General features: G+C 42.9%; 1 protein-coding gene across 1 annotated transcript in view; it reads left to right on the top strand.

Moving 5' to 3' along the window:
• LOC307243536 (uncharacterized protein) overlaps window positions 1-14516 on the top strand; it is a gene marked incomplete at its 3' end in the record, with an annotated part of 28734 nt that extends 14218 nt beyond the window's left edge. Inside the window, 13 exon segments of the mRNA XM_080018364.1 lie at window positions 5120-5188; window positions 5621-5772; window positions 6906-7022; window positions 7112-7225; window positions 7840-7948; window positions 8278-8365; window positions 9034-9673; window positions 9675-10829; window positions 10958-11131; window positions 12724-12897; window positions 13321-13494; window positions 13711-13757; window positions 13984-14516. Coding sequence (XP_079874490.1) covers window positions 5120-5188; window positions 5621-5772; window positions 6906-7022; window positions 7112-7225; window positions 7840-7948; window positions 8278-8365; window positions 9034-9673; window positions 9675-10829; window positions 10958-11131; window positions 12724-12897; window positions 13321-13494; window positions 13711-13757; window positions 13984-14516 — 3546 coding nt within the window.
• Between the last annotated feature and the right edge of the window lie 218 nt (window positions 14517-14734).

Below are 14734 nucleotides of genomic sequence, written 5' to 3'. Positions count from 1 at the left end.
CACAGACGAGTCGTGCATGAGTCGTGCATCACTAATTACTAGTAGTTAAATAACAGTGATCCCAGTTGTATGTGTTTTTGACATTCTTCGTACTACAGTACTACTACTATCCACTCACTCACATACCAACTCACACATATGTGCAATAATATACATGCAGTAAAACTGCACAAACAAGGAGAGGCATTTATATATTATGTTCATTATAATGTTACGTATATTTTGTCTTTTAAAGATTTGACGATTTATTTTGTTTTTTTGGCTATTTGTAGCCCCCTCCCTATTAATGTGTTTGTTTATTTATTTTAGTCATTTACTTCTACTATCAACAATAATACTCATTATGTCTTGAACTTCATGATTATTTATTCTCTTGTGTAGTTCTCACTTCCTCTTACTGTTTCATACTCAAAACGCTGTTTTGGATGTTTGTTCAATTAATTGTTTTTTTAAAAATCTAAAATCTCTCTCTCTCTCTATAATAAATAAAATGTACCAGTATGTAGAGGGCAGGTCACAGCTCAGTTGATGACCCTCTAAGATGAAGCGTCCATCTGGGGGAGCTGTGTGTCCCTCCCCCAAGGAGCACGTCCATCTTTACTTCATCACACAGTGCGGTGAATGATGCTGAGTCTTTATTCTTTAGTCTATATTTAGCAAAGTCTGATGTTTTTGTATTGTTGATGGTGCAGTAGAAAATGCAACTGTCTCTACCTCACCTGTCCTACACTGACCACACCTGTCCTACACTGACCACACCTGTCCTACACGGACCAAACCTGTCCTACACCGGCCTGTCCTAAACTGACCACAACTGTCCTACGCTGACCTCACCTGTCCTACAATGACCACACCCATCCTACAATGACCACACCTGTTCTACACTGACCTCACTTGTCCTACAATGACCACACCTGTCCTACACTGACCTCACCGGTCCTACAATGACCACACCTGTCCTACACTAACCACACCTGCTCTACACTGACCTCACTTGTCCTACAATGACCACACCTTTCCTACAATGACCACACCTGTTCTACACTGACCTCACCTGTCCTACAATGACCACTCCTGTCCATTCACTGACCACACCTCTCCTACACTGACCAAACCTGTCCTACACTGACCACACCTGTCCTACAATGACCACACCTGTCTTTCACCGACCACACCTGTCCTACACTGACCACACCTGTCCTGCACTGGCCTGTCCTACACTGACCACACCTGTCCTACACTGACCACACTTGTCCTACAATGACCACGCCTGTCCTACAATGACCACACCTGTCCTACACTGACCACACCTGTCCTATACTGACCACGCCTGTCCTTCAATGACCACACCTGTCCTACAATGACCTCACCTGTCCTACACTGACCACATAATCTTTGCTCTTTAGTATTTTTGTGTCTGCCTTTTTCAAAGTCTGGACTGTGGTCACTGAGGACATACTTGGTCAGGATCTCTCTCTGCTTCATCTCTGACAGTAAAGAGATATTCTGCCAGTTCATCTTTAAGGGTGAGATAGCAATGAAGTTCTGGTCTGAGATGGAACTGTGTTGGTTGGTCAGTAAGTCTCATGACCAGCTGACTGAAGGGATTCTTTTTGGGGTTCCGTTCTCGGGTTTGCAGTGTTTCAAATTGCACTGTATCTTGGGGACTTAATTTAAGATGCATCCAAAAAGGTATGGGTATCTTCTGAATGTTTATTATTAATGGATATCGACTTTATTCTACCCTACGTTCATTGGTGTTTTTCTTTGTATGTTCAATATACTTCTGCACAATTGGGCACGCAGGGTCTCTATTGGATGCTTGTCCCATCTAGTGTAGTTGTGCTGACTAAGTGGATCCCACACTTCACTTCCATAAAGGGCTATTAGAATGATCAAATATCAAATCAAATATTATCAAATATCTTGTTTCAGATTCTGGTTGGTCTGGTTGATGTCTATTTGGTGAAAGTTTCTTCTAATTGCATTAAAGGCTCTACAGGCCTTCTCTTTCAGTGCATTCACTGCCGGACCAAAGTTTCCAGAGGCACTGAGGTCATCATGGGACAGGGTGTGTTCTGGTGCGGTGTTTCCGAGGGTGAACATGTGTCTGTTTTCCTGAGATCTGGGCTTTTTCTGGAAGATCATTATTTTGGATTTCTTTAAGTTTACTGGCAGGGCCCAGTTGTGGCAGTATTGCTCCAGCGGATCCAGAGGCTTCTGCAGACTCTACTCTGTGGGTGACAGCAACACAAGGTCATCTGCATAGAGCAGGAATTTTACTTCCTTGTTGTTTAGGGTGTGACCTGCAGGGCTGCAGATTGTTCCAACACCACTAGTTTATTAATGTAGATTCAAGATTCAAGATTTTTATTCATCACATGCATACAGGTATGCAGTGAAATGCAAAGTGGCAGTGCCTACAGAGACAGTGCACCGTATCAAATAAAATAGTATAAAAACAGAAATAGAACTAGAACTATACGAACAAAAAAAAATATTCTGCGCAAAATAAATAAAAAAAAGTCAAAATCAAGTCAGTACATCCAAAGAAAATATTTATAATCTGTATCCAAGTGTGTATATATATATATATATATGTGTGTGTGTGTGTGTGTGTGTGTGTGTGTGTGTATATATTTTTTTTTTATATATATATATATATATATACTGTACATCTGAAGTGTGCAACCAATAGAAGATGAGCAGCAGCAGTAGCATGTGTGTAGGTGTGTAGTGTGTTGTATGTGTATACACGTTATAGTTACAGGTTCAGTCCTGATGGCTCGTGGAAAGAAACTCAGTCTCAGTCTTTTTGTTTTGGCTGCATGACAGCGAAGGCATTTGCCTGACCGCAGCAGCTAGAACAGTCGGTTGTTGGGGTGGTGAGGATCCTTCATGATCCTGCAGGCTCTGGTTCTGGAGGGGGGTGGCTCCTATGGAGAGGAAGTCCTATGGAGAGAGGATGTCCATGTCCATGTCCAGATCCTCCGTAATGTCAACTCACAGGTATTTAAAACTGCTCACCCTGTCAACAGTAATCCCATTAATCCACAATGGTGTATATGTCCTCGGTTGTGGTGCCCTCCTTAAGTCCACAATCAGCTCCTTAGTCTTTGAGACGTTCATGACAAGGCAATTCTTTTGACACCAGAGTGTCAGATCCACCACCTCGTCCATGTTGGCTTCTGGTTGTTATCTGAGATCAGGCCCACCATGACTGTGTCGTCCGCAAACTTAACGATGGAGTTGGAACTGGACCTGGCCACACAGTCATTTGTGTACAGGGAGTAGAGTAGTGGGCTGAGGACGCAGCCCTGGGGGCATCCTGTGCTCAGGGTGAGTGAGTTGGAGGTGTCTCCACACACCCTGACCGCCTGCGGCCTGGCTGTCAGAAGAGCGTTGGAGATAAGTTACCTCCCTGGAGAATACCTTGCCCTTGAGTGAAGAAGTCTCTTCTTCTTTTGCCGATTTTTATTCTGCTCTTATTTTTGACATCGATTGATTTGATGATGTTTTTAACTTTACCCCCTATACCACTTTGGGGAATTTTAAAGTAGAATCCCTTTTTCCAGATTGAATCAAACACTTTCTTAAAATCGATAAATGATGCAAAAATCTTCCTTTATTTTTTTTGGTGTATGTGTTGATCGATGTAGGGTGTAGGGTGTTAATATGATCAGTAGTGCGGTGATTTGGGAGGAAGCCAATTTGTCCATTACTCAAGACATTGTGTTCCACAAGCAAGGCCAGTGTTCAGGCATTGATAATGCTGAAGGAAACCTTCCCCAGATCACTACTCACACAGATGCCTCGGTAGTTATTAGGGTCCAGTTTGTCTCCACTCTTGTGTATTGGGGAAATAAGCCCCCGACTCCGGATCCCAGGGAAGCAGCTTGAAGGAGCAGGTTGAACAGTTGAAGCAGGGATCTGCTGCAGCTCAGTGCTGTTCTTTAGCATCGCCCTCCTGATACTGTTGGGACCACATGACTTTCCTGATTTTAGCATTTTAATGTTGTCTTATAATTATTTTATTGTCATTTGGTAATTAAGTGGGTTCTGATTATTTTTGATAGTTGTTTCAAGTATTCTTATTTTTTCTTGTATTTGTTTCTGATTGGAGGTCAGACTGTTCAGTGATATTTCTTCATACAGCTTTTCAAAATGTTTTTTCCAAACATAAACATTTTGAACTGCCAAATGTATATTTTCTTTGTTGTTTAAGTTCCATTTTTCCCAGAATTGGTTTTGGTCGATGTCTCCAATTCAAGATTCAAGAGATTCAAGATTTTTTATTTATCACATACATATACAAACTTTCATAGATATATGCAGTGAAATGTAATATTAAATAATTATTAATTAGTAATTATTAAATGTAATTCTTCAATTTCTTTAACTTTTTGATTGTAATGTTTTCTTTTTTTTTCTGTTTGTTTTCTCTCAGGGTTTCAGCATAATTTTGATGCAGGTCTGTGCTTTGTGGTTGATGGTGTTTTTGACTGAACAGGTTTCTCCTCATTTTTTTCATTCTTCATCAAACCTATCCTCCTTCTTGGGTTTCTGTTTTATTATGGAGCTATTTTTAATAAGACCTTTATTGGCTGATTTGTGAAAAAAATATTGAATATATAGAGAAGGGGTCCATGTCAGTGAACACAGTCAACTACATTTGTCCCAAGAGCTGAACAGTACGTGAACCTCGCTAGAGGCTCCCCCCTGATTCTACCATGAAGCATGTACAGGCCTAAGGAGCCACAGAGATGCACCAGCTCGTTGCCTGTTTTGTTGACCACACTGTCAGGGTTGTTTCTCTGAGGAGCGGTGGGGTTGAGGTGCAGTGAAGGTGTCTGAAGATGTGACTGTTGCCAGTAGCATCCACTATATCAAGTTCAAGAGGTTATTTGTCACATACATATACATACAGTCGTACATATATGCAGTGAAATGTCATGACACCCGGTGATTACACACAATAAGCTCTATAAGCTCTAAAAATACTAAAATGTGCAGAATCGACACAAGGTGCTCGCACAGGGGCGGCGCCTCATGATTCTGGGTTCTATAATTATATAATAGCATTAATTGTATCAGGCTCACACCCTGTTGTGGCGTTCAGGTCTCCACCAGCAGAACCCCCTTTCTGGGCTTGGTAGCGATTGATCTCTACTTGGAGATGGTCAAAAAGGTATTTGTTAATATAGGGAGATTCCTGGGGGGGTATGATGCACATATATATATATCTTTATCACATTTGATGTGATTTTATTTAATTTCAGCCACATATGAATTTGTGCTTTTTTAATTGGTTTAAATTGGCTTGACAGATCCACAAAAATATCAATGTTCCACAACATTTAAAATGGAGGAGGGTCAAGTTGCCTGTGCTTTGGAGGGTGAATCCAGCGTCGTTGTACCTGCTCACTGAGGTTTAGAGATGGAGCCAGATCTCGACCTCACCTTCACGTCTTCTCTGTGTGAGCTGGACCTACCGCTCACTTAGCTGCTGTGCAACACCTGCTGTACACACAGTCCGTCTGCACTCGCTGATGTGGGAGTTGGTTCCAGGTTCCTGGTTGGACCGGTTTGACTTCAAACTCATGTGATGACACTTGAGAAGGAAAGTTTTACTGAGGAGGAACAAATGAACACAAGCAGCCAGGACGGGCTGTGGAGGAACAGCAGCGTCTTCTCTCTACACATCAAGAAGGTCAAATGTCTCAGTGGATTCAACGGACTGGAACCTACCAGGGAACAGTGGACGTATGAAGGGTGAGGTAGGAACACAGCTCCCAACACTATATTTGTATGAGCTCATGTATTTTTGAAGAAAGCTAGAATGTGACGTTGGTTCTTGTTGATCATTTACCTTCTATTTGAAGAAGTTCCACAGGTTGGACTGAAAAACATTTGATCTGCATCCGCTTCATGTAGAACACCAGGTCGGAGAAGGGAATGACCTTAGTTTCAAGCTTTATATGTAAAATACATGTACCTGTCTCACTGCTTACATACCTGCCTTACTGATCATGTCTCACTTATGATATACCCGTCTATCTGCCTGTCTTACTGAAAGGGGTGAGATTTACAGGAAATCTCGAACAATCTGGTTTGCAGGAAGTCATTCCTTTCTAACTTGTAGAGAATAGAAAGGAATGCTTGAGATGCAAAGAGTGAAGACTGGAACAAAGAAACATCAACACAAGCGAGAGAATCTCAAAGCAGAGATGATAGACCAGCGAGAGAGACAGAACCACTTCATGGACTGGGAGAGAGAGACCACCACATGGTTACATGAGCCAAGGTCAAGAAAAGTGTGTTTCTGTTTGGACAAAATGGATGAACGGTGACTTCTTGGAGACTGTAAATCATTCAGTTTGAGTTAAATGCTGTGAAACTGGAGGAGTGATGATCAATATTCATCCCTCATTCAATGTGATCAGTGAAACGTGCTGTTCGCTGCATCTGATTAGGTAGAAATACAGAGCTTGTTCTCATCACTTACAAATGCAGGTATTGTTGTTATTGGTTTGAGGTGCAAAGTGTTTTGTGATGAGTTACATGCAGAGCTTGTAGTAAACTCTTTCTGTTTAACTCTCGTTACGGAACCTGTTTGGCCCATGGGCCAGACTTTGACCACCTGTGGTTAAGTGAAACACTGTGACATCATCATGCTGTCTGAATTTAAAGGTCTGCAGTCAACTATGAACGTGTCTGAGGAGAGAGAGGAGGGGCGTCCCACCTCTAAAACAACTCTGTCTGGGGAACATGGCGGCCCGAGCAAAGCTGAGAGGTAAGATGAGGATTTCAGAGCGTCTGGGACTGTTGTCCATCTCAGAGCTCAGCAGTGATGTCATTACACCTTCATTAGTCTGAGGAAAAGCTCTGTGTGTGTTGTGTTGAAGCCCAGAGCAGCAGGAGAGTCCAGAGGGTCCTGCACCCAGTGGGGTCTCCATCAAGAGTGACAGGTCTATGGATATAGCTTTGGTGTTTAAAGCTGGAGATCAGTCTACGGAGCAGAGGTGAGGATTTATCAAATAGTTGGTCAAATAAAACAGCTCAACATCCTCAAATCCTGACGTCCAGATGGTGCTTATTGTTTATCTGGTAGATTCCATCAGGAGAGAGCAGACTGTCCTGAACCCAGCTGTGTCTCCATGAAGAGTGAACGGTCTTTGGATGATCCTCTTGACTTCAAAGATGGCCGCCCCTCCAGGGAGAAGAGGTATGACTTTCAAACAGATGATGGAAACAGAGGAGATGGTTTTTATCATTCTCTACTGAGCAGAGGGAACAAGTCAGGAGGAAATTAATTGGTCAGAACCAGCATTAAAGCACAACGTCAGTGACAGGGAGGGCTTTTGTTGCCACTTTTTAAATTATTGTGTATATCCATGTAGTTAAGTAGAAAATATAGAAATTACTGCTTCATCTTTAAAGGAACCTGTAGTGCGCTGAATTCAAGCTTCCGGTGATATTGGATTATGATATCAACTGCTGCAACCATGCCAACCTGCCCTGATGCATTGTGGGACGTTGTTTTAAACTGACTTATCCTGTCTGTTGCCTGTTTATGATGAATTGTATTTTTAGTCGTATTAATGTTTTATACTTATTAAGGCATATTTCCGTTTGTTCAAATGTTGTATTCTGTCTATAAATATTTGTGTGGTAGGATCCAATTGTGTCAAATAAAAATGTGTGGCTGGGGCTGCACGAGTGACCCCTCTAAACTTGAACTTGTCCGTCAGTTTTGAAGAACACGACTGGTGAATACCGCCATGTTTTCATTGATGGGAGTGCAACTGAGCAAACAACTGTGTTGATTGTGAACCACAGTGAAATGGAGAGGAAAAGAAAGGTGAAAACAGCCAAGGATAGCACCGTATCAAAGGAGGTGGAGTGTGAATATGTATTTGGGAACAGGACTCGTGTGGTGGGTCCCTCTGTGAGTCAAAGATCGGGTCGTTTTTCAGTCCCATCACCTCTAACTGTGTGTGTGTGTGTGTGTGTGTGTGTGTGTGTGTGTGTGTGTGTGTGTGTGTGTGTGTGTGTGTGTGTGTGTGTGTGTGTGTGTGTGTGTTCTCCACAGAGACCAGCAGAGGTCAGAGGTCACCAGTGGTCAGTCTGGACAGCAGCATCAAACAGACCTGGACTCCTTATTCCTGGTGTGTAAATGTCCAACAAGCTCCAAATGACATGAAGCAGCATGTGTTGTCAGAGAGGCAGAGGGAGGAAGAGGATGATGAGGTGGAGGGTGAGGAAGAGGAGCAGAGGAGGAGCGCCAGAGAGGGAGTTGTGAACATCACACTGCACTTCCTGAGGAGGATGAAGCAGGAGGATGTGGCTGACTCTCTGCAGAGCAGTAAGAGGCTGTGATTCACACATTTAAAGGAACATTACACTCTGGTTCTCTGCTTTATTAGTACAACTGTTTCTGAGAAGAAAATGAGAGCTCTACCAGTTCTCTACATGTAGAGTTCAGAGATATTTCCAGGAGACAGTCCCTAGGAGACAGTCGCTCGGAGACAGTCGCTAGGACACAGTCCCTAGGACACAGTCGCTAGGAGACAGTGGCTAGGAGACAGTTGTCAGGAGACAGTAGGGGAGTAAGGAGACAGTCACTAGGAGACAGTCGGGAGTCTAGGAAGTAACTTTAATGTTGCTTCCAGTGGAATAATATATGATCAAAATTGAAGCAACATAGAGGGTGTCTACTTTTTTAGATTACTAATAGTACCCTTTTAATTGTAGATTTATTGTAGTACTAGTACCTTTTTAATGGGAGATTAACTACATGTTAGTAATCATGGTGGAAAATGTTAACATCAGTAAAGCTGCAGATTTATGACCAACTGAGAGTTAACCTCCACATCAACCACATACAGTCAGTCAGTCTGCTTGTTCCAACTGTGATGAGCTGAATAGACAACATGGTTTTGTGAGTTGTACACATTTAGCAGGAAATATTGACATTATTCTCATTGACAATAACATCTACTCATTGATGTTCTCTGTTGTTTGTTCATTCAGTAAATCTTGTTCCTGTCTGCCGACGTAAACTGAAGTCTCATCTGAAGGAGAAGTTCCAGTGTTTGTACGAGGGAATCGCTAAAGCAGGACAACCAACACTTCTGAACCAGATCTACACAGAGCTCTACATCACAGAGGGAGGGGGTGAGGAGGTCAACCAGGAACATGAGGTCAGACTGATTGAAGCAGCTTCCAGGAACACAGTGAGAGAAGAAACAGTAATCAAATGTCAAGACATCTTTAAACCCTTACCTGGACAAGATCAACCAATCAGAACACTGATGACAACGGGCGTGGCTGGCATTGGTAAAACAGTGTTAACACACAAGTTCACTCTGGACTGGGCTGAAAACAAAGCCAACCAGGACATACACTTCACATTTCTATTCACCTTCAGAGAGCTGAACTTGCTGAAGGGGAAACAGTTCAGTTTGATGGAACTTGTTCATCACTTCTTTATTGAAACCAAAGAATCAGGAATCTGCAGCTTCGACAAGTTCCAAGTTGTGTTCATCTTGGACGGTCTGGATGAGTGTCGACTTCCTCTGGACTTCCAGAACAATGAGATGTGGACTGATGTCACAGCGTCCACCTCAGTGGACGTTCTGCTGACAAACCTCATCAAGGGCAACCTGCTTCCCTCTCTGGATAACCACACGACCTGCAGCAGCCAATCAGATCCCTCCTGAGTGTGTGGCCATGGTGACAGAGGTGAGAGGCTTCAGTGACCCACAGAAGGAGGAATACTTCAGGAAGAGATTCAGAGAGGAGGAGCAGGCTGACACCATCATCTCCCACATCAAGGCATCACGCAGCCTCCACATCATGTGTCACATCCCAGTCTTCTGTTGGATCACTGCTACAGTTCTGGATCACGTCCTGACAACAGCCCAGAGAGGAGCGATGCCCAAGACCCTGACTGAGATGTACATCCACTTCCTGCTGGTTCAGTCCATACAGGGGAATGTCAAGTATCATGGAGGATCTGGGACAGATCCACACTGGAATACAGAGAGCAAGAAGATCATTCTGTCCCTGGGAAAACTGGCCTTTGAGCAGCTGAAGAAAGGAAACATGATCTTCTATGAAGCAGACCTGGCAGAGTGTGGCATTGATGTCAGAGCAGCCTCAGTGTACTCAGGAGTCTTCACCCAGGTCTTTAAAGAGCAGTGTGGGCTTCACCAGGACAAGGTTTTCTGCTTTGTCCATCTGAGCATCCAGGAGTTTCTGGCTGCTGTTCATGTCTTTCTGACATTCACCAGCACCGGTGTCAATCTGCTGTCAAAACCACAACCAACATCAAAGTTATCTCTGCTTTTTAAAAAGAAACCTGACTTAAAATCCCTCTACCAGAGTGCTGTGGACAAGGCCTTGCAGAGTGTCAATGGACACCTGGACTTGTTCCTTCGCTTCCTATTGGGTCTTTCCCAGGAGACCAATCAGCTGCTCCTAACAGGCCTGCTGGAACAGACAGGAAGTACCTCAGTGACCAATCAGAAAACAGTGCTTTACATCAAGGAGAAGTTTAATGAGAATCTCTCTCCAGAAAGAAGCATCAACCTGTTCCACTGTCTGAATGAGCTGAATGACCGTTCTCTAGTGAAGGAGATCCAACATCACCTGAGAACAGGAAGTCTCTCCACAGTGAACCTCTCCCCTGCTCAGTGGTCAGCTCTGGTCTTCATCTTACTGTCATCAGAAGAGAAGCTGGAAGTGTTTGACCTGAAGAAATACTCTGCTTCAGAGGAGGCTCTTTTGAGGCTGCTGCCCGTGATCAAAGCCTCCAAAACATCTCTGTAGGTGCACAGATAACATACATATATTAACTGTACACTGTTTGACAACTGATGAGATATTTGAAGTTAATATCTGTGTATCTATACTATCAAACTATATATTTATCTGTGTGCATGATGATGTGCAGGCTGAGAGGCTGTAAACTGTCAGAGAGAAGCTGTGAAGCTCTGGCCTCAGTTCTCAGCTCCAACTCCTCTCGTCTGAGAGAGCTGGACCTGAGCACCAATGATCTGCAGGATTCAGGAGTGAAGCTGCTCTCTGCTGGACTGGGGAGTCCACACTGTGCACTGGACACTCTCAGGTCAGTGTTACTCAACCTTGATGAAATATTTCAATCATTTTGAGATTTGTATTCATGTCAACTATAAATTACTATGTCAATATACACTTAAAATATAGGTAACACAACTTTATTAGAAGAAATACATGTAATATATGTTAATTTTTACATATATTACATGTATTTCTCATTCTAAATATAACATTAATAAATATAATAATCATATCAGGGTTATCATTATTAGTTACAATTCATTTATTCCATATCTCTTAGATAGCTCATACAGTTTAACCACAGCCTTTTTCCAAACAATGTAATTGAACAGCGTTCCAAAAAGTCACAGCTTCCATCACAGTTACAGTCTCACAGACCTTTACATCCTCACATTCAAAGGACAGTTAGATGACGACCCCCCCAACCCTAAATGAAGGATCAGGAAAAGATTTCCGGAATCCCAGACAAAAACATAAAGGAACCTTGAGAAGGGACTTGAGAGAGGGATCCTCCTTCCAGGATGGCTAGAAGAGCAATCGGTGCAGAGTGAGGAAGATAGACATGGAATTAAGAACAGCAAAACAGACAATGTCAAAACTACCAATTATCCATGAGAATATATTGGAAGAGACGTGAAATTTGAATAAAACAAAGGTGTCATTTTAAATGGTTATTTTAAATGGTTATTTTTCCATGAAATGTTCTTATAAAAACAACTTTGGCATCAAATGGGGGATTTGTCTTCATGCAACATGTTCATTGTAATCCAAAAACAACTCCAATAAACTGAATGTCCAGAGTAGTTTAAAAATAAAGGTAATCAATGCTTTTATTCCATAGCCAAGATTGTAAGACAAAATAAGTCTGTAATTCAAACCAAGGAGCTCTGAGTATCTGTATGTGTATGTGCTCACTGCTCCCAGTGCAGCCACACCTGAACTGAAATGAGTTCAGGTGTGTTCCTTTGTTCCTCCAGCCTGCAGAGGGAGCTAACTCACAGTGTCATTAGTGCATGCATACACAGTGTGAATATACTTTTTTTAAATATATATATAAACCCTTATCAGTCCCACAACCGGGAAATTCCTAATTTCTCTGCATTTACCCATCCTAGTATCTGACATATCTAGGAGCAGCGGGCTGCCATGTAGAGGCGCCCGGGGAGCAGTTAGAGGTTTAAGTGTCTTGCTCAAGGACACATCAGTACGCCACCAGGAGGAGCTTGGGATGGAACCAGCAACCTTCTGCTTACTAGACGACCCCCTTGACCTCCTGAGCTTTGATCTGACTGATCACTGCTTTATTACTCTTCAGTCAAATAAATTAACTGTAGGTTAGAACAAAACAATCTACTTTTTGGTTCCTACAGAAGGACTCAACATAATTTGAAGCTGCATAATCCAGGTGATCTGAAGCACAATTATACAATGATGAGTCCATTCTCACAATCATGTCTTTGTAGATGTATTATGATTATAAATTCTATTAAATTGTATTTAATGTACAATCTACCGTATGTGACGTGTATGAAAACACATTCGCTTAAGATATAAGTCCCTGAGTGTGTGTGTGTGTGTGTGTGTGTGTGTGTGTGTGTGTGTGTGTGTGTGTGTGTGCAGGCTGAGAGGCTGTAATCTGTCAGAGAGAAGCTGTGAAGCTCTGGCCTCAGTTCTCAGCTCCAACTCCTCTCGTCTGAGAGAGCTGGACCTGAGCAACAATGATCTGCAGGATTCAGGAGTGAAGCTGCTCTCTGCTGGACTGGGGAGTCCACACTGTGCACTGGACACTCTCAGGTCAGTGTTACTCCACCGCTCGAACCAACTGGATCATGAATGGACATTAAATAATGATGCATTTAAATGAAAGTCCTTCTGAAAAAGTGTTTTGGAACATGTCTACTCTTTATATGTCTGCATGATCTTACGTTTTTAAATCACCCATTAAACTACTTGACTGATATGATTACACGGCTCTATGGAATATTGACTGATTGGTCAATCAGTGGTCAGTTATTTATGAATACCGACGTCTGTCTGTGAATAATGACGTTGTAAGAGGGAACAACTCCTCCTTGGATGTGTTCACTTCCCGCGTGCACGGCGCTGGCATACTGCTTCTAAAATAACTTCAAATCAATATTCAATCTCATTGTGTTATGTATCGGTTTCCATAGTAACCATTTTCCTGACACCTTGTGCTTCATGTTGTGTTTGCAGCTTGTCAGGTTGTCTGCTCACACAGGAGGGCGTGGCTTCTCTGGCCTCAGCTCTGAGCTCCAACCCGTCCCATCTGAGAGAGCTGGACCTGAGCTACAACCACCCAGGAGAGGCAGGAGTGAGGCTGCTCTCTGCTGGCCTGGAGGACCCACGCTGGAGACTGGACACTCTCAGGTATGTAGAGACCAGCGGGCACTCCCTGACAAGCTCTTCTACAAGGAGGACACTCTACAACCATGTGGTTAATCATACTGGGATGCTGGGGAACGTGCTTTGTTGTTAGACAGCACATATGACTGATGTATGATGGGAAACGATGGATACGGGAACTTCTTAATGTCCATGTTTCCCTGATCTAAGAGAACGTTCTGCTCTGACTGTTCTTCCCAGGGTGGAGCACGGTGGAGCGTGGAGGCTGAAACCAGGGCTGAGGAAGTGTAAGTGTCTGTTTTTTTGATTCATTACTATTTTTCAACTATTGAGATGGAAAGTCCATCCACACAGCAGTACTGGACGTCCATCCATTCAGATCCTACTGAGAATGAAGATGATGGTGGACATCATGTGTCTTCATCACACTGCTGATAAATGGACAATCTTGAACTTGAACTTGAACTTGTTAGATTATAAACTGTTGCTGTATTGTGTATTGTTCTCCACCAGATGGTGTTAAACTCACACTGGACCCAAACACAGCAAACAGACAACTCGATCTGTCTGACAACAAGAGGAAGGTGATGAAGGTTGAAGAGGAGCAGCCACAACCTGATCACACAGAGAGATTTGACATCTGGAAACAGGTGTTGTGTAGAGAAGGTCTGACTGGACGCTGCTACTGGGAGGTAGAGAGGGAAGGAAGGGTTGAAATAGGAATGACATACAGAGGAATAAGAAGCAGTGATGACTGCTGTTTTGGATTGAATGACAAGTCCTGGAGTCTGTCTTGTTCTAATGATCATTGCTCTGCCTGGTACAATAACAGTGGAAGAGACTTAGATCTCCTTCCGTCCTCTGGTCGTCACAGAGTAGGAGTGTATCTGGACTGGTCTGCTGGCACTCTGTCCTTCTACTCAGTTTCCTCTGACACACTGAGACACCTCCACACCTTCTACACCACATTCACTGAACCACTCCACCCTGGATTTAAGTTGTGCTCTGGTTCCTCCGTGTCTCTGTGTCAGATGGAGGAGGTGTAGTATCCTCTCTCTAAAAACTGAACTGAATATTCAATGTTTTTATCACATAGATCATAAACACTGTACGTATTTGCCTTTCTATGCTGTGGTATATTTGTGTATATGACATATTTTTATAGTAATTTTCCCTTCATCTGTATATAACTTTACTGTCAAAATAAGTTGTTGATGTTTGTCAACCTGCTGTTGTCCAGTCTTCTGCATGTTACCGTTATTTC

The sequence above is a fragment of the Zeus faber genome (assembly GCF_960531495.2).
Source record: "Zeus faber genome assembly, chromosome: 17".
NCBI lineage: Eukaryota > Metazoa > Chordata > Actinopteri > Zeiformes > Zeidae > Zeus > Zeus faber.
Note: the sequence above shows the minus strand (reverse complement) of the source record. Positions and strands in the feature narration are given on the sequence as shown.